At 52.4% G+C, this 24205-nt stretch overlaps 9 protein-coding genes across 9 annotated transcripts in view; 4 read left to right on the top strand and 5 right to left on the bottom strand.

The window, feature by feature from the left end:
* Nucleotides 1-2390: 2390 nt before the first annotated feature.
* Nucleotides 2391-3178, top strand: LAESUDRAFT_685951 (ubiquitin-like protein). The gene is made up of 6 exons (XM_040905909.1): nt 2391-2505; nt 2561-2619; nt 2687-2708; nt 2762-2820; nt 2879-2923; nt 2979-3178. Exons 1-6 carry the CDS (start codon nt 2439-2441, stop codon nt 3039-3041), a joined length of 315 nt encoding a protein of 104 aa, XP_040759686.1. The 5' UTR covers nt 2391-2438; the 3' UTR covers nt 3042-3178.
* Nucleotides 3179-3519: 341 nt separating this feature from the next.
* Nucleotides 3520-5837, top strand: LAESUDRAFT_738934 (autophagy-type protein 22; the record flags this gene model as incomplete). The annotated part of the gene is made up of 9 exons (XM_040910952.1): nt 3520-3605; nt 3721-3783; nt 3933-4073; nt 4137-4210; nt 4267-5013; nt 5062-5363; nt 5424-5503; nt 5561-5588; nt 5658-5837. The coding sequence occupies 9 exons, from the start codon at nt 3520-3522 to the stop codon at nt 5835-5837; spliced, it is 1701 nt and encodes a 566-aa protein (XP_040759685.1).
* Nucleotides 5838-5892: 55 nt separating this feature from the next.
* On the bottom strand, nt 5893-7815 carry LAESUDRAFT_815558 (WD40 repeat-like protein). The gene is made up of 7 exons (XM_040914702.1): nt 7583-7815; nt 7394-7530; nt 6966-7342; nt 6648-6907; nt 6365-6597; nt 6136-6305; nt 5893-6082 (listed from the first exon to the last, which is right to left on the bottom strand). Exons 1-7 carry the CDS (start codon nt 7690-7692, stop codon nt 6059-6061), a joined length of 1311 nt encoding a protein of 436 aa, XP_040759684.1. The 5' UTR covers nt 7693-7815; the 3' UTR covers nt 5893-6058.
* Nucleotides 7816-8301: 486 nt separating this feature from the next.
* On the bottom strand, nt 8302-9621 carry LAESUDRAFT_738932 (mitochondrial carrier; the record flags this gene model as incomplete). The annotated part of the gene is made up of 6 exons (XM_040910951.1): nt 8302-8323; nt 8374-8684; nt 8735-8812; nt 8866-9236; nt 9291-9348; nt 9403-9621. 6 exons carry the CDS (start codon nt 9619-9621, stop codon nt 8302-8304), a joined length of 1059 nt encoding a protein of 352 aa, XP_040759683.1.
* Nucleotides 9622-10137: 516 nt separating this feature from the next.
* On the bottom strand, nt 10138-11981 carry LAESUDRAFT_763219 (transcription elongation factor; the record flags this gene model as incomplete). Its single annotated transcript, XM_040913227.1, has 10 exons — nt 10138-10153; nt 10211-10231; nt 10288-10298; nt 10356-10409; nt 10466-10591; nt 10651-10847; nt 10901-11128; nt 11524-11686; nt 11754-11816; nt 11919-11981. 10 exons carry the CDS (start codon nt 11979-11981, stop codon nt 10138-10140), a joined length of 942 nt encoding a protein of 313 aa, XP_040759682.1.
* Nucleotides 11982-12183: 202 nt separating this feature from the next.
* On the top strand, nt 12184-14073 carry LAESUDRAFT_730638 (uncharacterized protein). The gene is made up of 3 exons (XM_040909881.1): nt 12184-12614; nt 12787-13063; nt 13115-14073. The coding sequence occupies exons 1-3, from the start codon at nt 12256-12258 to the stop codon at nt 13598-13600; spliced, it is 1122 nt and encodes a 373-aa protein (XP_040759681.1). The 5' UTR covers nt 12184-12255; the 3' UTR covers nt 13601-14073.
* Nucleotides 14074-14302: 229 nt separating this feature from the next.
* LAESUDRAFT_730636 (uncharacterized protein) lies at nt 14303-16612 on the top strand. The gene is given in 9 exon segments (XM_040909880.1): nt 14303-14512; nt 14547-14549; nt 14562-14817; nt 15122-15375; nt 15433-15640; nt 15690-15759; nt 15819-16006; nt 16062-16264; nt 16318-16612. The coding sequence occupies 9 exon segments, from the start codon at nt 14394-14396 to the stop codon at nt 16418-16420; spliced, it is 1404 nt and encodes a 467-aa protein (XP_040759680.1). The 5' UTR covers nt 14303-14393; the 3' UTR covers nt 16421-16612.
* Nucleotides 16613-16694: 82 nt separating this feature from the next.
* Nucleotides 16695-20539, bottom strand: LAESUDRAFT_815553 (Piwi-domain-containing protein; the record flags this gene model as incomplete). Its single annotated transcript, XM_040914701.1, has 6 exons — nt 16695-17251; nt 17316-17552; nt 17614-17721; nt 17775-18832; nt 18886-19376; nt 19425-20539. 6 exons carry the CDS (start codon nt 20537-20539, stop codon nt 16892-16894), a joined length of 3369 nt encoding a protein of 1122 aa, XP_040759679.1. The 3' UTR covers nt 16695-16891.
* Nucleotides 20540-21151: 612 nt separating this feature from the next.
* The window catches only part of LAESUDRAFT_730635 (argonaute-like protein), a 3696-nt gene continuing 642 nt past the window's right edge, over nt 21152-24205 (bottom strand). The window contains exons 2-7 of the mRNA XM_040909879.1: nt 23841-24172; nt 23317-23789; nt 22203-23266; nt 22039-22152; nt 21755-21985; nt 21152-21697 (exon numbers count right to left, since the gene is read on the bottom strand). Of these exons, the coding sequence (XP_040759678.1) occupies nt 21338-21697; nt 21755-21985; nt 22039-22152; nt 22203-23266; nt 23317-23789; nt 23841-24172 (2574 nt within the window). The 3' untranslated portion in view covers nt 21152-21337. The remainder of the gene's footprint in view (nt 21698-21754; nt 21986-22038; nt 22153-22202; nt 23267-23316; nt 23790-23840; nt 24173-24205) is intronic.

Genomic DNA, 24205 nt, shown 5'->3' with positions numbered 1-24205 from the left:
CCCATGAACATGACCAGATTGAGTTCACCCGCAGACGAATCTGTGGCCCACAGTGTGGCAAAGCGCCTGGTACGGGCGGCGTCTGGTGTCTTCGCACAAGTCATCTTCGATGATGTCCACATAAACATCTTCTAGTGGCCCAGTGGACGTGATGACACGCCACACATTGACTCTCGGTTTTTTAAACGACCCTTTTCGGCATCTTAGATGACGGCGCCGTACGTGGATAGCGATGCCCGCAGAACACGGAGAGTATGAGAGCGCCGTGGCTAAAGTCTGGACACCGAGGAGAACAGCTGTTCACATCGTTCGACGTCCAGATCAAGGTAACTGAGATTCTGAAACACAATCGCATCCCACTCCAGGATCTCGCGGTTTGTCGTCAGTCATAGAAATCCTCACTCAAATGAACAGTGCTTACGCCGGGAAAGCACCACGTATTCGTAGAGCACTCAGGCCGACGCAGGTTCTGCAGGCCCAACAACTCTTGAAGGCTCGGCAATCGATTACGTGAACGCTATAGCTGAAGCTACGGCACTGATGAAGATAAGAATTACTTCCATCGTTCGACGTCCAGATAAGGTTGGCTGCGATTGACGAGGAACACGATGCACGAGCCCGGCAATGAGAACACCCGCTTCGAATTCAACTGACTAGAGAAGAAGCCACGACCGATGCCGTACACCGGCACAGCATGTAATGAACGACTCGAAAGATGACACTCGAATACCGGCCGACTTACGTATTCGCCGTACATCTCCAGCGTGGTCGGAAGCCACACGCAGACGCCAGCATTGCCATGAAGCTATTCTTGAGGGGGGAGAGACCATGGGGGCGTACGCACGCACTCTGCGCGCACAGCACAGCTATAGATAGCGCCAGCGAGACAAGAGGCGAGGATATGTCAAGCAGCGCGAACGGCGGTATCAACGGAACCCGATTTGTCAGGCAAGTATATCCGGAGTCGGGGGAGGTTCGAACCAATTGTCGAGTCTGCTCACCGCGGGAGACTACCTCATTTGCACAACGAGGCAAGAGAGAGTCGCATAGTTAGCACGTCATGGAAGCTATCTGGCAAGAGAAGAAATGGGTGACAACTTCTAAGCTTAGCTGTCTCGCGACCGAATCTAAGTCGGATGAGACACGAAAGACATTTCACCATTTATGACTACCCAAAATTTAAATGACACTAAACCCAATGTATGAACGAAATGACAGGATGAAAAACGGTATGTCACCTGTGAAAGCGATAGTCACCTGCTATGCATATGGCAGCTGTCTTTCACCAGTGGATACCCAATTTCAATAACGGGTATGCAAGGAAAACACACAGCCGTACGAGGACAGTGAGGAGAGAATGGCGGCGCATAGGACTGCTAATCGCAAGTTTGCGGCGAAGATGAAGTGTAATCCCATCCTAATCGGAGTATACTTCGCGATGCGTCAGGCGTCCAGCGACAATATGAGGTAAAACGTCTTCCTTGTCGTGTTTTTGTCAACAATCTCACGTAGAAATATAGAGGACAAAAACGGTGAGCAAAGAGCGTAAAAAGGCTACAGCAATGCCAGTCCGCAATTGATCGCACGTATCCGGTCGAAAACAATCATGCCGAGGATTTAGGAGCGACATCGGGTGCTTGCACGGTTGAAATTAAGAGGGGGGGCGCAGGTGCAACGACAGACTTCTCCCAGAAACATTGCAAAGCGACACAGAAGTCCTAGTCCCACTGAATCTCGCATTTTTTGCCCAGGAGCGGCATGCGCACATGGGAGAACGGGCAGACAAGGAAATTCTCCGGAGCCGGATAGTGGTCAGCGGCGTTGCGGATGGCGCGTTTGTGTCAATGCGGCGCATACAGGGACCGGAGTGACGCGAAGTATACAGGCATAGGTCGTAGCATTCAGACCAGTCGATGTGATGCTTCAAGTGTTGGCGGATGCAGAGCTGTCACTGCGTATTGACAGGGTGTGGGCTTTCCGCGGAGCCCGTATGAAAATGCCGGCTTGCGATGCCGAACGTGTTTTTGTCAAAGCTGGAGAAAGATACAGCGCAAACAGCAAGCAGAGGTATGTGAGAAACAATCGTGCACGGCCCAGCACAAGGAGATGAGAGCAGAGCAGAGCAAGAAACGCTTGACTCCAATCAAGATAGGATAAGCGCCTTATACTTAATGCATGTCATGTGATGCGAACCCTACGTGCGCACTGCGAGAACGACCGACTCATGGCGCAGATTCTGGTGGAGTTCTACAACGATATTCTTGTACATGGGCCTTCTTGACTATCGGAATCTGCACCATAGTTTGGACCTTACGATGAGGACGTGGCACGTGACGAAAGGGTTGTAACTTAGTGTGGCAGGACGCGTCGGTCACACGAGGCGTGATGCAGCGCGACTCGCCACCAAAATTCTATGCCTTACTATCTCTCAAACAATCATGGAAGCGCCGGAAGGCGAAGACCTCAAGCCAAAGATTAACATTACCATCAACTTTGATGGCCAAGGTAGCATTCTCTGTCAGTGCAGAATTTGATGCAGGTTTAACGGATGCGAATCAAGTCTGCACCGTCAAGGTCAAGCCTGGTATGCCTTTCAAGAAGATATTTGATGCAGCGGAGGTGTGTGCGATGGACACTTCTGATCTGGATGCTGGATCGCTGATACGTTGTGTCGTCCGTCGTGCAGAGTCGCTTCAACAGGGAGCCAGGTGAGCTGTGTTCTGACCGAACGCGGGCTGCGGTTGCTCATCGACATTTCCAGGGACATTGAAGTACACGTTCGACGGTCAAAGGCTACGGCCCGAACAGTGCCCCGCGGAAGTGCGTTTGTCAATCTCCGCAGGAAAATGTCTGTGCTTAATGCTCGAGGTTTCATTAGCTGGATATGGAGGACGGCGATGTGATCGATGCGCATTTGCCTCAGGTACGTCCATTCATTTTCGCTCATGGGTCATGCATTCAGTGACCACGGTGGGTAGATGGGCGGTGCTGCTCTTGCGCCTCTATCCCGGCAGCGTCGCCGACCCGCGTATCACTTTTGATGTCTATGCCGGTGTTCTCTGCGTTATTGATTCGGGAATACACATGTTGCAATATACCCTGTATCCAGTTTTTTTCTAGCTACTATACAGTCTGCGCATTCTTGAGATCACTGTTGATTTTCGGCCAAGAAACATTGAAAGGACATAAAAATATTTACGTTCGTCAAGCGTAATAGGCGCAGGTAGCTGCGACAAACACGCGAGGATCGAGAAGTCCCAGGCGGCACGCAGCCACGCACTTGCTTGCCTCCTCCTCCGACTTCTCACTACATCTACAACAGAAACAGCGGGACAGCGAGAACTTAACTCAGAAGCCAACCGTGGCTGTCAGATAGGGATATTAGGAGCCGTCGAGGCTCAAAGGAATCGACTCTTCTGCACACGGGAGACTACAGGGACTGCACTTCAGACTCACTTCTATGCTTCTCCCCTGACCACTTGACCACTCCGAGTCCGCACGTTGCCACTGCATATACTCATGACAAGTATCGACACGCCCGCCCACTATGACCACCGCCAGCACAAGCAGCAGCTGCGCGGATGGCTGAGCTACGCATTCGCCAGGTGAGCAGTCATTCATGGTCTCTCTGCATGCGCATAGTCTGACCGGAAGCCCTGCCTTGTGGTGTGCTTATGTTGTGGGTATGGGGCGATTGCGATGGAATGGGACATTGCGAAGCGAAGTGTTTGTGATTGTGTCGCTGACGCTGTTCCTGCCGATATGTCTGGAACAGTTCGCTAGGTGAGAGTTTTCATTCCTTTTTTCACGTTGCATTGGATGCTCCATTGCGCGTTGGTATTGCCGCATTCCTGTATTTCGTCTTTGAGACGTTACTAGCTCATTTCGGACGGTCTTTGAGCGTTATGTTGACATCCGTTCGTTGACTGCAGAGACAATGGCTTTGTGGCGCCAGGCCTCACCGAGCCCTGCACAGCAGTCAAATCGACTCCAACGACAAACACAGACCCCGAGGCAGATTCACGATGCCTAGTGAAGCTTGGCTGGCTCTGGATCGACAGCGCCAGCTTTAGGTACGCCTCCTCTGTCTATGTATGCGTCTTTTGTTGTTCACCGGAATCACGGTATATGTCCAGTCTGTATGTCTATTCTATCTCTGTCGCCCTACAAGCCATCACCGTCATCTCCATGGGTGGAATTGCTGACCATCGTATGTAAAATACGCCATCCACCAGCCTGTCCCACCTAAACCCTACCGGTACCTAGCGCCTCATCGCAAGCGGCTCCTCCTGGGCTTCGCATCCCTCGGCTCACTTTCTGCCATTCTCTTCCTCGCCCTCCCCTCGTCCTCCCCCGTTTGGCTGCTCGTCGCCCCGCTCGCAGTTTGCGCCAACGTTGGGTTCGGCGCCTCCATCGTCGCGCTGAACGCATACCTTCCCTCCCTCGCGCGCGGCACGCGCGAAGTCGTCACCGCCCATGCCGCATTCTCCCACCTCAGCGAAGCTGGTAGCCTTCACGAGCACGAACGCTTGTCATCCTTGGACGACGCTGCCGAGGCGCCGCTCTTACAGGAGCCCGGCGTGTTCCAGGTCAGCGCGGAAGCCCTTGCGGCGAAGCTCGCTCACGATATCGCACTATCGAGCGCGACGGCGCGCATATCCTCACAGGGCATCGCCCTCGGCTATGCAGCAGGCATCACGATGCTGCTGCTTGCGCTTGTGCCGGTGACGAAGCTCGGAGGGTCGACGTTCGCGCTGCGCCTCGCGGTAGGCCTCAGTGGGATCTGGTGGGCGCTATTTTCTCTACCTGCTGCGCTGTGGCTTCCTGGGGCGTCTGCTGCAGTATTGGATGGTGAAGAGGGTGAGGAAGGGGGAGAGGGCCGCATCAAGTGGAGTATGTGGGCGGAAATAGGAAAGGCGTGGAAAAGGCTTGGAGGGATGTTGCGCTGGAGAGAGATCAAGCGGCTCAAGAACACGTTCATCTACCTCGCCGCATGGTTTCTACTCTCTGATGGTGCGCATGCCGCCCGCCACCCGCATATAGCCTACTGATCTCCCTCAGGTTTCACAACGATCACGTCGACCGCGCTGCTGTTCGGTAAGACGACGCTGCACATGTCACCGTCCGCGCTCATCCTCATCGGCGTGCTCACGCCGAGCGCGGGCATTCTCGGCTCACTCGTATGGCCCGCACTGCAGCGGCGCATGGGCTGGACGAATCTGCGCGTGCTCGTCCTGCTTGTGGTGATGGCATCGCTCATCCCTGCGTACGGGTGCCTCGGGTTTCTGCCGGTGTTTCAGCATGGCGCACGCGTGGGCGGGCTGACAACGTGGGGAGAGATGTATGTGCTCGCGGTGTATTTCGTGAGTAGACTGTGTTGTTGGTAAGCACCGTTCCTGCAGCTGACCGCTATCGCGTCGCAGGGCTCAGTATATGGAGCGTTCCAGGGGTATGCACGCGCCTTCTATGCGGAACTCATACCTCTTGGCGAAGAGGCTCGATGGTAGGTGTTCCAGTCATTGCGCTCCGGCATCATTCTCATGCGGTTTTTCCTGCGTAGGTATGGCCTTTTTTCTATCACAGACAAGGTATATTGACATCGTCATCAATTCTACGTCTTGACTCTCAACTGATCTCGCCTCGGTCGCGTGCAATAGTCGAGCTCCTTCGTGGGTCCTCTGGTAGTAGGACTTATCGCAGATACGTCCGGCAATATACGCTACGCGTTCTTCTTCTTAGTGGCTATGGTGTGGCTGGCAGTGCCCATATTGACGAGTGTCAACGTAGAGCAAGGAAGGGAGGATGCGAAGAGGTATGTGTATCCTGGCGAGCGGTGAGCTGTCCTTGTTGTTGTTTGGAAGTCTTGTACTGTTTGTATCAGTCATCGGGCATGCGGATAATGAATATTTATGGTTCATCTTGCTTAGCACTTTGTTATATGAGCTGGCACACCATGCTCTGAGGTCTCCTTCTAAACAGGTAGACGACATTATCCCAGCAGCGAGGATTAGTAATTACAGAAAGAATACAATCCGTACAGTACAAACAAACGAGCCGTCTATTGTGACTGTTCAGCGTAAACCTGCACGACGAAATTCAGCATTCATAGTAGACGGCTGACGGTCTGGAGCATACCTTGATGGTCTTGTCCGCTCCGCCCGTAATCAGACGGGTTCCTGTCATATCGAATGTCGAGCAGAACACGCCTGCCTCTGCCTCCAGGGAACCGGGTTGTGGGATATCATCGAGGGTCTGGAATGCAGTGCCAGTATTGTAATCCCACAACGTGAGAGTGCCATTGTCGCCTGCAATGCCAACGACAGCGTCAGAAAGTAATTCATAACCGATAGAGGAGTGTAAGTACCGCCAGAGAAGAACACGCCTTCCGAGTTGACGGACAGTGTGTTGATGATAGCGTTGTGGCCACTGAAGTTGAAGACAAATGCACCTTCGGGACATTTCCATTTCTTGATGTTGTTGCCGCCGGCAGATGCAGATGCGAAGGAATATTCCGTGGGATGGATGGCCAATGCGCGCACTGATTTCTTGTGGTGTGTGAGCGTGACCATCGTCTTCCCCGCGGCAAGGTCCCATAATCTGAAGCCCGTTTTAGCCACAGCAAAGTGACGGCTGAAGAGAGTACGTACCTGACTGTGGAGTCCATACTTCCAGTGATGACCTGTGGGTCGGACTCCTGGCACTTGACATCTGCGACGGTAGCAGTGTGACCGGAGAGGACATGGATTTGTGCTTTTGTGCGCATGTCCCAGACGCGCGCGGATGCGTCACGACCGCATGTCACGAGGATGTCAAGTGTAGGATGTAGCGACAGTGCGTAGACACCAGAGAGGTGCCCGTGGTAGTGTCGGATCACCTTGTTCGCCTCCAAGTCCCAGCATTTCACCATCTACATGCGAGGAGCCATTCGCATCAAATATCAAGAGAGGGGACAGACACGTACTCACCTTATCCTCGCCGCATGAGAACAAGTATGGATGCCGAGGGGAGACCGCCAGCCCGCGCACAGTCGAGATGTGCCCCGTCAGCGACAACTTCAGCTCCCCAGATGCCAGATCCCAAATCTTTATCACCCGGTCTCCCGCCCCCGTCGCGAACCATTTGTTGCCGGGCTCTACCGCAACACTACGCACCCACCCTAAATGTCCAGAAATGACACGCATGAGTTTCCATGGCGGATGGTAAGTGGGCTTGATCGTTCGTGTTGTTTTGTGCAGCTGCAGCGCTTCTGAGAGATTGCTGGCGGAAGTGAACGTCGAGGGCTGTGGTTTGGGCTTGTTGTCGATTATTGCAATCATGCGGCCTGTCTCTGTGTCTGTCGCGGCTGCTGAATGTTCAATAACACACTCCCTGCATTGGTGGATAGAGCACTCACGTCCAGCAGTAATAGCCTTCCGCTGCTCCTTCGGCCGCGCAGGACCTACTGGGCCTTGCTGTGCAAGTAGCTGTGCGGGTAGCTCCCGTACGTCTTTGTATTCGTCGTTCATCTTCACAGACAGTCGGATCCGCGCACTGCACAAACACACTTAGATCCCTCAAATTACGTGCAAGCAAAACCGCGTACCTTTTGGGTTCATCCTGCATGCTGTCGTCCGGACATGACGAGAAGATATCTCGCGTACGTTTTCCGCACACTTTTAGCAGAGGGTTCAACGGTGGGAGGGAGGCTGACATGGGTATCAAGAGATGTCGGTATTAGCTCAATGAAGTAATCCAGTGAGCAGAGAGTAGCAATTGCGACTGTGAAGACGATTGCAAGAGTGAGAGCTACAAAGAAGTGGTGGCGTTCGACACGAGATGCGCGAGTGCTCAAGCGCCCAAGCGCTCCGATCACTCATGGTACGTGAACCGAACCGCTCACATGATTGTTGAAGCAACTGATCCAACTCGTTCTGGCTCGGCTTACTCGGCTTGAATTCGCTGCCACTGCAAGCAGGCCACCGCCCAACAATCAATACGAACGGGAGCGATGTTTCATCATCGCAGCGGTTACTAGGACGTCCGACGGTAGTCTAGTTTATCCTCAGGTATACAAATGTTTCTGTTTCATACATGCACTATGTCAAGGCCGATTGTGCCTCATCTGCAACACAGAACGCATGTACGAACTTTGAAACAGCAAAAGAAGGAATCAAATTCAACAAACGCTACTTCAGATGTGGCTCACTAGCTACCGACAGAGATAGCTCGGAAGTGTGATACATCGGTCCGCGACAAAGCATCCATTGAGATATAATGAGAACCAATATAATGATCATTACCAAGGAACTAGATCTCGTTCGTTCATTTCGTCTTCTCATTCCACCTGCCAGCAACCGTCAGACGGATTCCCAAAAATAGAAGGGAGGTACTTACAAATCCAAGAAGAGTTTCCACAGCACGGAGAACATGAGGCCCTGCAAACCGTTCGCGATGATGCGTGTCTTAAGCCCACGCCCGAACAGTCCACGGAGACCATCCTGCGCAATGACTGCCTGCGCCGCCTCGAGGTAGGCGACGCGAGACTGATGCACCTGGCGATACGTTTTGACGACCCGCAGTGAATTTGACACTGTGTCGGAGATGACGGAGGCGCAGAATCCGATGAACGCCTGTCGCAGCAGTTTCTCTGCAAGCGTCGTCGGCTGCGGCAGATTCGCATCTAGATAGTTATACGTTCCGAACCACTACGAGCGATGTCAGCTCCGTATAAGCAAAGAGGAGGGAAAGAACGCACCGGATAGTGACCGACGAAAGTCGCCGCTGCAGTAGCAACAGCACCGTACCACAGGCTTCCGATGCCGTACTTCTTAATCTACAGCAGGAACGAATCAGTCCGCGCCGCCTGCAGAGCCTCATTCGGCGCACCCTTGTCTTCAAGATGGCAAGTCCTGCCTTGCCGTCCGTCTGCATCGTCGTCTTGACCGTATCTACCGGCGTGAGGATCATCCGGAAGCACGCCGCCGCAAGCGAGGCGAAGACCGTCTTTGCCAGCGCGGGCAGACGCTTCATGAACGAGTTGCTCTGCAGCAGTGCGAGAATGCCTGCGTTCGCAGCGGTATCTCCGAACCGCGAGACTGGGCCTTGGATCAGTGCGGCGCTGAGACCCTGGTAGTACCGCGTCCATCCGCCATCTGCGTAGAGGGTCTTGATAGCTTGTGTGGTCGTGGTGCCGTACCGGTACTGGTAGTTCATCACAGTGCGTAGTGGCATCAGTGTGAACACCTGCAGCACCATAGCTGCATTGTGGATGTCGGCATCAGATCTAGGGCAATATACTATGTAGAACGCACCCGCAGCACCACTCAAACCGCCTCCGAGTGCACTCTTCAGCGCCTTCCCGAGGTCAAACTGGATTAGTAGATCGTCAGCGGCATATGAACAACATCAACAGATTGCACATACCTCAACATCGTTTGCGTCAATGAAGCCCTTGATGAAGAGACCAAGGGCAACGCCTCCTAACACGGTGAGGACCGCGTACGAGCCTATCGCCCACCAGTTTCGCTTCTTCTCAACAACGATTTCTGCATCCGAACCAGAACCTTCCGCATCGTAGTCGGCGTTTTCGAGCAGTCGCCGTCGTTCGTCGTGGGCAGGGGCAGGTATCACACCATCCGACATGGCAGGCTTGGTAGAAGGTTGCGGTAAGCCGACGGTGCGAACATGGGGTTATAATAAGAAACAGGCCGCCAAGGACTGCTGCCGTCTTTGTAATGGTGAACGTGGAATGCCGATAAGATGTAGTGGCCGGTATTCAAGGAAGGGGAAGAATGGCAATATTCAACGAAGACGCCATAGTAATCGAACTGTACGATAAAGAGCAAGAGAAAATAATGGCATCGCGCGAGAGTGACCGAGTATTAATTCGTACCAACACTGTTACTGATCGCACTTTCTCAACAATTACAATATTGACAGGTGCGCAATCACGGGCTTTCAGATGCATTATGAGAGTACACACATAAAACTGATCACTCTCGGAATATGGAGGTTGTAAGCAGGGGGAGAATGATGCGAGGCCAGAGAAATATCTCCCTGAGAGAAGGAAAAGGGGTCATCCGTCTGCAAGGATGATGCCCTAACGAAGAGCGCGAACCAAACCACGGGAAGGATGGTAAAAACCGAGATCGCAGTGATCTAAGAGAATTTCCATCTGCACATCGCGAAAGTGAGCGAGCTGTTTCTGACACAAGCAGATCGAAACGCATACCTGTTGTTACACACAGTACAACTGTTCTAAACATGTTAGAAAGAAGAAGAAAATGGCAGATCAGCGTGAATACGCACGTCACAAACGTCTGCGGATGATACTGAGTCGACCCAATCATATAGTGAACAAGAATCGAAGAACTTACAGTCATCGGTTCATCAGCACTCCGGGTCTGCGCTTGGCGGTATCGGCATTTCCTCTGCAACGGGAGCACTGAGCGAACGAATTGGTTCGAAACCAAACTGAGTGGCAAACCTGCTTGCAGCGGCCACACTGGAATGCGTCTGTCTCTGCTTGCACTTCCTCGGCTCCAAGCGCTTTGAACAGGTTCTCTTCCATGATTTTACTGTCTGCTGCCTTTCGTTCTTCTGATGCCATTTCCTAGTTATAACAACGAGTGAGCACGACAAGGCCTCATGACCATGCCGACTTGTCGTCACCTGGCTGGTCATTTTACAGAATCTCTGCACGGGCAGGTCGCCACTGACAATGCTCTCTCGCAGGCCAGGATTGTTCTTGTCCTTGAGATTGACGTAGAACGACCGGATCTTGCTCTTATAGGCTGCCGTTGTACCGTTGAACTCTCCAAGGACGGTATGCTCGATGCCCTTGGCACGGGACATGATAAGCTCGCTTGCTAAGAATAACATTAGTATTGTCTACAAGAAATGAGTAGCATATGCAACTCACGAGCGCCAGAATCCGATGCAAGAGCATCATACAATAGCTCTATGCATTTGTCTCGCGTCTTATCACCAGTAACAGCAGTCTTCACGCCGTCTGTTTTGGACGTGCGGAGATCGCCTTTTCCACTTGCGCTAGTGGCTGTTGGCGTCATGGGTGTGGATGGTGCCGCAGATATCGTTGCTGAGCTTGCTCCAGAAGCCGTACTCGAAGCCGTGGAACTTTTTCTCATAGCTAGGACCATCAATAGTCAGCGAATGAATGAGACCGCACGATCCTCAGAGAACCAGTCATGGGTGTAACCCGATCCGACTCTTGGCGCAAACGCGCCACATCAGACGAAGCAAGGAGGGGCACCGACGCACGGATGTAGTGATGATCCCTACGACCACGCCCGCTACGAGCGAGGCAAGGTAAGATTCATAGTCCTTTCTCCAATGGAGAATACCGCAACCCATAGTTGCATCCATCCATGCTGGCCTACGAGGGTCGGAGAAACGAATATGCCCCCTCTCCTGGCGTCTGCTGACGACAATCGGCCATGCTAATGTCCCAAAGCCGGACGAAGAAAGATGCAAAAAACACGAACTGGTTGGAAGGGGAGAGAGGTGCATCAAATGAAGACATACCGGATGGCTTGCCATTGGCAACAGCTTTGCCGCTACTTCCACTGCTTTGTTTTTCCCGCTCGACCTCGGTCTTCCATTTCTTGACAATTTCCTTCGCAAGATCAGAGACGTCCTTCGTGGAATGCGAACGCAGTTTTCCGACGGCCAACCCGACTTTGCTCTCCTGGAGCACGTACGAAGATTGCCAGGACGTCAGCGTGTGCGACATGCGCCACTCGAATGGAGCTTACCCTGAGAGTGGCCTCGGTGATCTTCGCCTCCTCCTTCAGCGTCTTCAGGATGGTGATAGTCTCCTGTCGCACGCGAGAAGCGTCCGAAAAGAAGGCGAAGTCAGCATAGCGAAAATAAATGGGGGTGACGGAGAGGCCATAGGGAAGGATTACTGATGGACATACCTCGTCATTCGAGGTGCCATGCAGGGCTTTGACTAGCGACTTCAACTCGGCTGCGCTCGACATCTTTGCTGTCTACTATCGTCTAGTCTATTTACAGGTGTAAGACTACCCTCCACCCTCGTCGAGCACCGTACGTCGCTGTGAGCCGTTGGTCGTTGGAAGACACGTTGTGGCGTGAGTAATTTCCGCACATCAGGCAAAATGATAAGTCAGCGGCTACGTAAAATAAAACATCAATGGCCATATTATGCAAACCTTGGTTCTTGCCCCTTACAGCATCTGGCACTTGGATTGGCGGTAGTCTCAGCCACGACTTCGTGTACCGACCTTAGTCTTCATGTATGCGAAGTCGCGAAAACGAAAATACAGGTCGCACAACATCCGTCATCAAGGCGAGATTAGCGAAGATGCGGAGGGCACTACCTTTCCTACGAAAGATCCAGCTTTATACATCCAGGCACACGAAGCTGATGTGGTGCGAGGACCGCAAGCTGCAGCTGCTGCGACATCTCTTGAAGTCGACTACTATGAAGAGGACGGGAAGCAGCGGATGCGCGTTGGCGGTGGCCTAATCAAGTGGAAGAGTGGCGAAACTGAACCTGCCCCATTTGACGAGGACCATGCGCAGCTTCGCAATTATGCGTTGAAGAGTGATAGCAAGAACGTTGAAGAAGAGAATGGTCTATGGGTGGACAGGTAGGCTATTTTTTGGCAAAGGATCAACATGGATTGTTGGAATACCGAAGGGCCTGACGCAAACCCGCGTTGTGTGAGCACGGATGAGTCGTCTATGAGTTTATGAGCCGTGATTAGGAACTTCTCATTCAATCACTGGCTTTGGGTAACGGACTAATGCCATTTAATACAGATATGATGCGCGTCTCCTGTTGGATCATCTTCGCTTAGTGCCTTCACAGGCATCAGTAAATGAACCTGACTCTCCGGGGAGCTGGTCTGACCTCCCATCCGACACTGAGGATACCTTCTTCTTTGACGCCCAAGAAGTGGAAGATTATCGCCGCGACAAGCGGAGACGGTTGATAGAAAGGAATAGAGAAGAACGATTGAACGCTTTACGATCAGAAGGAGGTGAGGACCATGAGGCAGGTGCGGATGAGGAGAGATGGGGCGGCAGCGATGAAGAGGTCCGTGCGATATTGGTTGTCTATCCACGCGATTGCTGATATGCGAGGTAGCCGGACGACACACAGAGACAGCTCATGAGGCGTACAGCCGCGCACATTCTGAGCTCGCCGAATCCTGCACAGCTAGAGATGCGTATATTGGCAAATCATGGAGCAGATCGCCGCTTTGCATTTCTGAGGGGCCGATGGTCCCGCGCGTGGGAGGTCATCAAAGGACGCGCACGCCTTGATAGTGAACAGGAGAAGCAGAGAGCAGAGCAAGCGCAGTCGTCCGTAGCTCTTCCCGGACTAGGCGGCTATGGGGACAGCGACGATGAGGCCGATGCCGAGTCCCATAGTGGGACCACTTCGGTGGATGAACCGAGGGAACAGATCGCGAGGAGAAACGAAGGAGATCATCAAGCGGCCCGTATTGCTGGGCAGCCGGAGAGTGCTCATGAAGAGACTCAGTCAGCAGACCTCACGGAGCTGCAAAGAGCTAGGCGCGCTCGAGCGAAACAATGGGCGGAAGAGCGGCAAAGAGCTGCGAACGGTTGATTTCGGTATGATACATGTTCTGGAGTCCTTGCTGTACTCGACGCTCGCTTGAACGCTATTCATTCGTGCAGAAGCAGACGTTTCACCTTCTTAATCAGCGGATAAAAACGGTGTTATGATGCAGAGCCGCTATATGTAGAATATTGAGCCTTTCCAGTTGGAGTGCACGTCTCTGCCCCAAACGCTCACGGCCTGTTCATAAGCTCTTGCATTCTCAACATGCCCATCTTCGTCTTCGAATATGCACGCTGCTGCTCGAGAACGGTTCCTTATAGTCCGTTGACTTCAAATAACACCTATCTCTCCTGCATGCCAGGTAGTACGCATAGTACGCAGCGGGGCCCATACTGGCAGCTTGATTTGCGCGCGCGTATAGGCAACTAGCAGTGTGTCAGAACAATGCCTTGCTGGATCGTGTCCGCTTCATCATGATAGCGGAAGTCATCCTGGAGCACAACTTTATAATGCATCGGTCGACCTCGCCTGACATCCCTTGGCGTTCCCAGCGACAAATGAGCCTCCGAATGCGGTGTGAAGAGAACAAAACACCACCTGCAAGTCACTAGTGGTCAGAGTGACCGTATATCATACGCCTGTCACATTTTTGTCAATATAAATTGTATATAAATGGATACTTTAAAAACACTGTGACGTGACCACCCGTGTGAACGAAGTCGTGGGTAACTCCCGAACTCTCCTCGCCTCGCCTCCAACTACGGCACTCGTTTCGTGCCCAACTCTTCGACGTTGCCCAATTCTACTTCTTGCAAAAAGCTTGCTACAGAGATTCTAGATGGATTTCCTACATACTCAGCTAGATGTGCTGCAAAAACATCTCGCTTTTGTGGCAGTAGAGCCCATTGACTGGAAGACCTATGTGCAGGTATCATCCTGGCTGGTTTGCTTGTTTGAGTCCTATCTCACGTAGGTCGGGCTGTTTCTCAAAAGTTCTATTAGAAACCAGCTATGTTATTAGACTACGCCAATATCCGCTCTATTCCAAGACAGCTCCTCCTCCAGTTCTGGCGGCACACTTCACGGACGAGGTATTCGCGAAGTCCCAGGCGTATGGAAGAGACAAAGCAAAGTTCTCGCTCTTTGAAGGTTTCTTCAAGCAGACACTGGATTCCTTGCTGGTACAGTATGGAGTCTATGCGTGGGCATGGAGTGTCGCTGGACGATCCATCGGTATACTTGGTTACGGACCGGAATATGAGGTGAGTGCAACAGAGTGTAGATTTCAGTGCGACGTCGCACTCGAATGTGTATCGTTAATTTTTCACAATTTATATCAAATGAAGAATGTATAAGATGTCTTGCGTTCCGTCCACTTTCAGCCTCGCTACCATTGTGATTGCCTTTGCGAGGTCGTGAACGATCATCTAAAGGATGGCATTTTCAACGTCTTCTGTGAACCATGGACTCAAAGCCACACGACTACCCCCCCTCCCTGCATTTTGTGTCAAATCCTTCACTTCGCATTTGAGTTCTACATTGCTAACCAGCATGGCGCTTTCCTAGATCCTTCAATCCATTGCATACGTGATCGTGCTCTTCTTAGTATCGGTCATCCCGTCATTGCCTCTATCAGTCTACCGGACGTTCGTTCTCGAGGAGAAGCACGGATTCAACAAGACTACACCGGTGCTCTTTGTTATGGACCTGCTAAAGGGCTATGCAGTCGGCCTGGTGCTTGTTCCGCCCTTCCTGGCTGCTTTCCTGTATATCTTCAAATGGGCCGGAGACCGTTTTGTTCCTTGGCTCATGGCTTTCCTGTGAGATATTTGAGGACGCTCCTCGGGTCATGTGCGCTAAATCGATCATTATTTAAGGCTAGCCTTCCAGCTGGTCATGGTAGTCCTGTATCCCACGGTCATTCAGCCTCTATTCAACAAGCTCTCTCCGCTCGCTGAGGGCGAGCTTCGTACGCGCATTGAGGCACTTGCATCTCGGCTGAAGTTCCCGCTCACTCATCTATACGAGATCGACGGATCAAAGCGCAGTTCGCACAGTAATGCGTATTTCTACGGGCTTCCTTGGGTGCGTAAAGGCGTTCACTTTACTATTCCGTGCTCATATATCACAACAGAGCAAGCATATCGTGATCTTCGATACGCTTATCAAGCAGAGCAAGGCTGATGAGGTTGAAGCCGTTCTCGGTACGTCTGTCCTTCTTCATCCTACGCCACTCGCTCATTGTCTCAAAAACGTGTCGCAGCGCACGAACTTGGCCACTGGTATCACATGCACCCGACGAAGCTGCTACTCATCTCGCAGGCTCACATATTCACCATCCTTGGGATTTTCCCTGCATTCCTGCACGCGCCCGCTGTGCTGCGCGCGTTCGACTTTCCGGCAGACGTCGCCACGCACCCGCCGACGATCGTTGCTTTCCTCCTCTTCCAGGTACGTGATGACCGCCCGTGTAAAACATTCTTCGCTGATTGTCTGGTGAGTACAGATGATCGTCGCCCCGTTCGAGGCCGTTGTAGGTGTGGCCATGAACGCGTTGAGCAGGCGCTTCGAGTATCAGGCGGACAATTTTGCGTGCAAGCTGCGTGGGATGCTCAAAGTCGAGGAGATGGCCGACATGGGCGACCGACTCGGTCGCGCGTTGATCACGCTGCACCAGGAGAATCTGTCCACGGTGTGGGTGGACTGGCTGTCAGTGTTTATTTCCTTCCCTTCAGATCTTTTTGTATTGATTGCATTGCCAGATTCTCTGCGTATCATCATTCCCACCCTACACTGGGCGAACGGCTAAGAGCGTTGGAGGCCTTCAAAGTCGACGAGTCCAAATCGTCAAAGAAGGAGTTGTAGGGCCCGTGTTGTAATTATATGTGGCATCATGCAATGTTTCCGAGCGACAAAAAGAGGCAACAGCCCAAACAAACGATGATGATTTCGCTGTATTTGCATCATGGGCTCGCCTGCGTTCTGGTGTGGGCCGTTTGGAGCGAGTTACGAGTGCTCACGTTTGGTCGGATGCGGAGTGCACAAATGGATCTTCCCTCTCTCTACGTCCGTATGAGTTCGCCTTTGCAACCGCCAGTAACAATATCATCTCAGCTCCTCCAACGTGATGCCGTGAGATAGGCCACATGAGAAGAGAGGCTAGTTCCATTCTTTGGTCCCATGGACCACAATCTATGAGTACATCCGTAGTAGCAGTACATATCTAAGCATGCTCCTTTGCAGGCGCACAAAAAAATCCGACATGCTATGCATGAAAGCAGTCAAAACAAATCAGTATACAAGCACACCTTGTTGTACATGCTCAACATCCAAAACTCAGATATAAAACATCGACTCCTTGATATCGTCATGGATTCCATTGCCCCAGATCTTGACCGCTTCATCGAAGTTACGCTGTCTCTCCTTCTCTTCGGTGATCCGGCCGGGCTTCTTCTCTCCTGCCGCCGGCTGCTCGTTGACCGGATTGAGTACATTGTTCAGATAACACCTCGACCTTTCGCATGCGAGCTCAGCATAGTACGCGGGAGGGACCAAGCTGACGGCCGTGGTGGCACGCGCGTAGTGGTAACTGGCAGTGTGAGTGCCTTGCTGCAGCACATCCGCGCTGAAGTGGGAGTCATCGTAGACGACGTAGTAGTGCGTGGGCCGAGCGTGACCCTGCAGTCCCGAGTGCGCCTAACAATGTGATCTTGAGTAAATTCTGCTCATTCCTACCGGATAGAAGAGGCTGCGAGTGCACCTGTAGATAGTAGTCGAAACCATAGATGTCCGTGATTCCTTTGTCGATGACCGTACCAGGCAGCGGGTTGCCGTTCTTCGACGCGTCCTTCAGATCCGTTGGGAAGAACCTAGCGTTATGGCGCTTGCCGCAGATGGTAATGGTGAGTTTGGGTCGGTACGTGGTGCGCGGAGAAACACGTTTGAACGCGTCCAGAATCCGCGGCAGTTCCTCTTGAATGACAAGACGATATTGACTCTACGGTTATATTAGATCACGAGCAGACCGTTAGAAGCTATGGTACGAGAATGTCACGAACATCTGAAACGCCATCACGGAAGATAATGATGCGATCTGGAAGCGAGCCATTCCTCTTTCGCCAGAGTTCGAGACGCTCGACCATCATCTTTGAGAGATTCTCTACCAGCTTCAAGTACAGGATGTCATGACCTTGAAGCACTTAAATATATTGCGACTTACCTCCTTCGCATCCTTATTCCAGTCAGGTTTCTGAAGTGAGTAACTTGCAGGATAATGGACGAACTTGTCGTCAACGCTAGCCACAACCGCGGCAATCGAGGGCGTTCCCTTCGAGCTTGTGGATCCCGGGTGTGTCACATCAATTCCGACAAGCATCGTTTTCGACTTTGTCAACCAGCTCATCGCCTTCGGGTCTAGCATGTGATTGATGCCACCGAGCTTGATGTTTACCTTAAGAGCGACGTTCGAGAAATACCGATCTTGTTTATTCGGCCTACTAGGGTCACCGCGAGCCTTGTCGAGAAGCATGTGTACAGTATGTATGCCGAGATCGACGTCGCCGAGCCGTTTGATCCCAGGATAGATGTCATTGTCGAGACCGGACAGGAGGACGAGGATGAAGCTCGGCTTCTTCTTGGAACCCAGGTTCGTGACCAATGTCTGGCGAATCTGCTCTAATGCTTGCCGCCTGTGAGGGTCTCGGTCAGGCGGAGGCAATCTTTCAGTAGCCATGATCCTTGGAGCGCTCCGACCAACACTGATTCCACTCGACCTACACATATCTGCAAACCTATTGAGGAAGGGCATCAGCTCTGGGTCCTTCGGTCCAAAAAACTCGTCGCGGCGACCTCCGTGGATCAACAACACTGCCCAATTCGACATATCCGCGCCCTTATGGAACTTCACATCCATAAGATTCCAGCTGCCATCACGAGGGCTGCGCGTGCCCGTCTGGTAGACGACACCCGGTGTTGGGAGGACGCGACTCGGTATGACCACCATATTGGTAGAGACCGACAGCCCGAATGCTTTGAGAGTAGTAGCGGGGGGGTTTAAGCCAAGACTCGGCATGCCTTGGTCACGGATGGCATGCGCATTGACGATTGGAGGGTTACACGCATACTTGATCATCTCAGCCGTGTCTGTAACGCTGAGCTTGCCCCGGACAGGCTGACCCTCGTAGATCTCGCAGAGCTCAGGCGGGATCAAGTTTGGTTTCTCCTTGCTACCAATGTCGACCGCGGGCAGATCAGGATAGAGAAGTTTGATGTTATACTCTGTGGCAATCTCAGCAATTGCTGCCATTTCACAAAGCAGGGAACGGACTCACTGCGCTTGAAATAGTCTTCAACGGTGACCTCTCCCCCGAGCTCCTCGCACTCGAAGCTGAGCTTTCTGGGTGGTTCGCTCATGATACGCAGGATGGATTTCTTCCTCGTATATCCCAGATGAGCGGTCGCCACCTTCACCCTCTGTACGAACTCCATCCGCATACGATCTTTGCCTTTGTGCGAAAACTTCGACATCGCTGTAGCGAGATTGCCCGGAACAAAGAATGCGGTCATACAGACGTTCACGTTGACCATGAGCTGCTTGTACATGGGGCGAACGGAGACGAAGAATCCTCTCCAGGCCTCAATGACAGAACTTAAGCCCTGGTGATCGGATGAACCTCTGAAGAAATAGCGGTGCCCGACGCGAATGTCATGCTGCCCGACGCGAATGCCATTCCTTTGAGCGTGTTCTTGTACGACCAGATTCAATGCTGAGACGAGGGGAGATTTGTCGAGATTCTCCAATTCGGGACGGCCATCCATGTGCCTGTCCACGAACATAAGTACGATGCGCAGGTTCTGGCGTCAAACGTACTCATTTAATGGAGTCATGTCGAGCTCCCGCAGAAACTTTATGTTCACGATGAATTCTCTCGGGTTCTGTTGAGGGGCATGATCTTTGCCTCCTTCCTTGTTATGAACCTGAGCATTTTGTTTCTCTCCTCCCTTGCTATGAGCCCGAGCATCCTGCTTCTTTTCTTCCTCCATTCGCACATGGACAGACAGTGGCTGAGGCAACTTTACTGCGGAAACGAGTCTCTGTGCCCGGTCATGAGCGATGTAACCTGCATGCGGTTTGTACTCAGGATGTTCCTCCAAGGACTGAAAAATACGGGCCATATTTTCGCTCCGGGCTTGCACCTCGGGTTCAATGACCACCTGATAATCGTAGATTGTTTTCTTGGTCGTCTTCAAAGCGAAGAAATTCGCCCGCAGCAGCTGCGGTCTGCCCAGCGTACCAAAGCCAGGCCGGCGAGGCATCTCATTGCGGGCTTGCAGCTTTTTAAATGCGGTGATGAGCTGATCTATGGTGGCCAGACGATCGTCGACCTTCGCAGGCCCAGCTCCCTCGAAGACTTCACCAGGAGGAGGACCGCCCCCGCGCCCACCTCCGCCGCCCCCACCGCGGCCGAAGTCGCCTCCACGTGGTGCGCCCCTTTGTCCGCGTCCCCCCGCGAAGCCAGAGCCTCCTCCTCCGCGGCCTCCGCCGCTAGATCCCGTCATGGATGGAGCGATAGAGGCCGTAGATGTGATCCCTGGGGATGCGGCTTGCCCGCGACGGCCTGGAACAGGGCTCCCACGTCCTGCAGGAGTAAGTGGACTTCCACGATTACCGCCACCGCCAGCTTTGCTACGGGCACCGCCGCGATTCTGCCCTCCGTTGTTCGAGCCGTTGGTGATGGGACGAGAACGCGGTAGATTGGCTCTGGCGCTGTTATATGCGGTGAAACGCAAGCAGCTTGTCGAGAGACCGCGGAGGCGGTGCATACCGTGTCCACAGCGGTCGGCGACAAGGACAGACAGCTTGCCGTTGGGGCATGCGCCCACGATGTCGCCTGATGTCGCGCATTGGCAATCTAAGCTCTCACGGTCATTCACATAAGGCAGTTCGTTCCGGCGGTACCCTGCAGTACCCCCTCTACGAGGCATCGGAATCATCGACAGCTCGATATTGCATGCAAGAACATGTATAGCTGCTTATTGGATGGGCCTGCAGTAGTACCACAAGCACTCGTTAAGCAATGCAATATATGACAGACAGTATTGATTGAGCTCATGGAAGCGAGAGTGGACATATATCATTTGAGTGTGGCTACATGAATATTTCATAGAACATGTGAGTTTACAATATAAATAAATCACCACAGTATGAGAGCAGAAGGCTGCTAGCAAAGAAAGCATCAATTTGTACCTGAACACTGGTGGATTTTTCCTCATTGAGCTTCACGGCAATAACTTAAAACCCACTACGATAAGTGGTGGGAATGTTCATTTGCAATGACATTCTTATGCACGTAAATCCCACTAGTTCATCGACATCATCATTAAGGGAGGTCCGACCAGTCGCGTTCTGAACGTACGTCCGGTGTTGCCACATTTTCAGATTGCAATATTGGTTGCGCGTGTTTCGCAACGCCTTCTACGGCATTTCCATTTTCAGCCTTTCGCTATCGTAGCAAGAACCGGGAACCATCGCTGCCCGGGTCGTGACACGGTATGAAACACATCTGAGGTGAACGGAGTCGTCGTGATAAGTGAGTTCTCCAGAGCCATCAACGGTCAGTGGTCTATGCCCGTGATTCATGAGCACATCCACGCTAATGCATACCCAAGCACGAGGCTCGAAAGCCCGATATTGTACATGAATACAGAAACATGTTGTTGTAACGTCAGCCAGGAATCTCAGCATCCAAGGCAATCACGTCCGACACGCTCGGCGCGTGAGGTTCAAATGTAGAACATGGACTCCTTGAGATCGCTATGGATTCCATTACCCCACATTTTGATCGCCTCATCGAAATTGCGCTGTCTCTCCTCCTCATCGGAAAGCCGGCCACTTGTGCTCCCTCCTGTCGACGACTGCTGGTCGGCCAGATTGAGTAGGGTGTTCAAATAATACCTGGCCCTTTCGCATGCGAGGTCAGCGTAATACGCGGGAGGAACCAAACTAACGGCCTTGGTGGCGCGTGCGTAGAGGTAACTGGCGGTGTGAGTGCCCTGCTGTAAAGTGTCCGCACTGAACTGGGAATCGTCGTAGACAACGTAGTAGTGCGTAGGTCGAACGTGGCCCTGTAGTCCTGAGTGTGCCTGTAACGTGCATATAAGCAACTCCTGCTTATGCTGATCAGAACGGCGTGAACGCACCTGCAGATACCAATCAAAACCGTACACGTCCGTGATCCCCTTATCGACGACCGTACCGGGAAGCGTGTTACCATTCTTCGACGCGTCCTTCTTGTCCGTGGGGAAAAATCTAGCATGATGACGTTTCCCACAGATCGTTATAGTGAGTTTGGGTCGATATGAAGGAGAAACACGTTTAAATGCATCCAGAATCCGTGGCAATTCCTCTTGAATGACGAGATCATATTGGCCCTATGTTTCATCAAGGTCAGAATCAGGCTGACTGTCGCTGGCATATGAGAAACACGAGCCTCTGAAACACCGTCGCGGAAGATGATAACGCGGTCCGGGAGGGACTTATTCTTCTTCTGCCAAAGTTGCAGACGCTCAATCATCATCGCGGAGAGATTCTCCACCATCTAGTAACGAGCATGTTAGCACTGTGAGGTAAAGTGATGGCAGGGCATACCTCCTTGGCGTCCCTATTCCAATCTGGTTTCTGAGGTGAGAGGCTTGCAGGATAGTGAACGAAGTTATTGTCGATGCTGGCGACAACAGCAGCGATCGAGGGCGTTCCCTTAGCGCTTGACGGTCCTGGGTGAGTCACGTCGATACCGACAACCATCGTTTTTGACTTCGTCAACCAGCTCATCGCATTCTGATCCAGCTTGTGATTTATGCCGCCTAGCTTGATATTCACTTTCAGAGCAACGTTCGAGAAATACTGATCTTGCTTGCCGGGATTCGGTCTCCTGGGATCACCGCGAGCCTTATTGAGGAGCATGTGCACTGTATGTAGGCCCATGTCCACGTCGCCAAGCCGCTTAATCCCAGGATAAATAAAATTATCAACGCCAGACAAGAGAACGAGGATGAAGCTTGGTTTCTTGTTGCGGTCCAAGTTGCTGATCAGCGTCTGGCGAATCTGCTCCAGTGCCTGCCGCCTATTGGAATCACGGTTAGGCGGAGGCAGTTTCCCAGTAGCCATGACCTTCGGAGGGCCTTGGCCGACATTCATGCCACTCGATCTACATTTCTCCGAGAATGTGCGGAGGAAAGGCATAAGATCCGGATCGTTCGTGCCGCTGAACTCGTCGCGGCGACCCTCCTGAACTAACAATACCGCCCAGTTCGACATGTTTCCGCCGACATGAAACTTCACATTCAAGATGTTCCAGCTGCCGTCGCGAGGACTGGGCCTGCCCGTCTGGTAGGTGATAGCCGGCGGTGGGAGGACGCGACTCGGGATGACAGTCATCTCGGTGGATACCGACACTTCGAACCCATTGAGCGTATTGGACGCTGGGTTCAGACCAAGGTCAGGCATGCCTTGGTCACGGATTGACATAGCATTAACGATTGGCGGGTTGCACGCATATTTTATCATCTCAGCCGTCTCCGTGGGACTGAGTTTACCCCGATAAGCCTGACCTGGGAAGATCTCGCAAAGCTCAGGTGGTATCAGATTCGGCTTTTGCTTGCTGCCGATGTCAACAACGGGTAGATTGGGATGGCGAAGTGTAATTTTGTACTCTAAAACATCTTCAGCAACGAGTTACGCGCAAGGTGGCAGATATACTTACTGCGCTTGAAATACTCTTCGACAGTAACCATTCCTCCGAGTTCCTGGCAGTCAAAGCGAGCCTGTTTAGGAGTTTGGTTCGTGATGCGCAAGATGGCTTTCTTTCTCGCGTATCCGAGATGAGTGGTCGCAACTCTCAGCTTCTCTGCGAACGCTCTCGGCATACCACCGCCAGTGTTGCGCTGGAACTCTTCCATCGCTACGGCGAGATTGCCCGGTGTATAGAACGCAGTCATGCAGACGTTCACGTTGACCATAAGTTGCTTATACATAGGGCGAACGGAGATGAAAAACCCTCTCCAGGCTTCGACACCGAGACTGAGCGCCTGCCGTTCGGAGGAAGCCCGGAAGAAGTAACGGTTCTTCCCGACGCGGAACCCATTCCTTTGTGCATGTTGCTGCAGGACCAGATTCAAAGCGGAGACGAGTGGAAGTGTATCATAAGTCTCTGATTCAGGACGGCCACTCATGTAGCTGTCATCGAACATGATGAGTATGGTCCGTGAAGTCTGGCGTCAAACTTACTTGTCCAAGGGAGCCATGTCGAGCTCGCGCTTGAATTTGATGTCGACAGTGAATATCATGGCATTATCTCGGGCTGTATTCTCTCCTTCTTCCCTGTATTGGACCTGCATAGATAGCGGCTGAGGCAACTTCGCTGCAGATATGAGCCTTTGGGCCTGGTCGTGAGCAACGTAGCCCACATGCGGTCTATATTCCGGGTGCTCCTCCAAGAGCTGCATAATACGGGCCTTACGATCGGCGCGGGCGGCTTTTCCCTTGGGTTCGATAACCACCTCGTAATCGAAAAGCGTCTTCTTTGTCGTCCTGACAGCCTTGAAATTCGCCCGCAGCAGCTGCGGTCTGCCCAGCGTACCAAAGCCAGGCCG

Source organism: Laetiporus sulphureus (assembly GCF_001632365.1).
Source record: "Laetiporus sulphureus 93-53 unplaced genomic scaffold LAESUscaffold_53, whole genome shotgun sequence".
Classification (NCBI taxonomy): domain Eukaryota; kingdom Fungi; phylum Basidiomycota; class Agaricomycetes; order Polyporales; family Laetiporaceae; genus Laetiporus; species Laetiporus sulphureus.
The sequence above is the reverse complement of the archived record's forward strand: the minus strand, read 5'-3'. Positions and strand labels throughout refer to the sequence as shown.

Excerpts from the sequence above, each read along its gene's own strand:
- LAESUDRAFT_730638 (XM_040909881.1), top strand. The coding sequence starts at position 12,256 with ATGTATGCGAAGTCGCGAAAACGAAAATACAGGTCGCACAACATCCGT. Across the intron at positions 12,615-12,786 it reads AATGGTCTATGGGTGGACAG|ATATGATGCGCGTCTCCTGT; the intron begins GTAGGCTATTTT and ends CATTTAATACAG. Across the intron at positions 13,064-13,114 it reads GGGGCGGCAGCGATGAAGAG|CCGGACGACACACAGAGACA; the intron begins GTCCGTGCGATA and ends TATGCGAGGTAG.
- LAESUDRAFT_685951 (XM_040905909.1), top strand. The coding sequence starts at position 2,439 with ATGGAAGCGCCGGAAGGCGAAGACCTCAAGCCAAAGATTAACATTACC. Across the intron at positions 2,821-2,878 it reads CCGAACAGTGCCCCGCGGAA|CTGGATATGGAGGACGGCGA; the intron begins GTGCGTTTGTCA and ends AGGTTTCATTAG. Across the intron at positions 2,924-2,978 it reads TCGATGCGCATTTGCCTCAG|ATGGGCGGTGCTGCTCTTGC; the intron begins GTACGTCCATTC and ends CACGGTGGGTAG.
- LAESUDRAFT_815558 (XM_040914702.1), bottom strand. The coding sequence starts at position 7,692 with ATGTCAGCCTCCCTCCCACCGTTGAACCCTCTGCTAAAAGTGTGCGGA. Across the intron at positions 6,908-6,965 it reads TCTCATGCGGCGAGGATAAG|ATGGTGAAATGCTGGGACTT; the intron begins GTGAGTACGTGT and ends CCTCGCATGTAG. Across the intron at positions 6,306-6,364 it reads AGGCGTGTTCTTCTCTGGCG|GCGACAATGGCACTCTCACG; the intron begins GTACTTACACTC and ends TTGGCATTGCAG.
- LAESUDRAFT_730636 (XM_040909880.1), top strand. The coding sequence starts at position 14,394 with ATGGATTTCCTACATACTCAGCTAGATGTGCTGCAAAAACATCTCGCT. Across the intron at positions 14,818-15,121 it reads GTTACGGACCGGAATATGAG|ATCCTTCAATCCATTGCATA; the intron begins GTGAGTGCAACA and ends GCGCTTTCCTAG. Across the intron at positions 15,760-15,818 it reads TGAGGTTGAAGCCGTTCTCG|CGCACGAACTTGGCCACTGG; the intron begins GTACGTCTGTCC and ends AACGTGTCGCAG.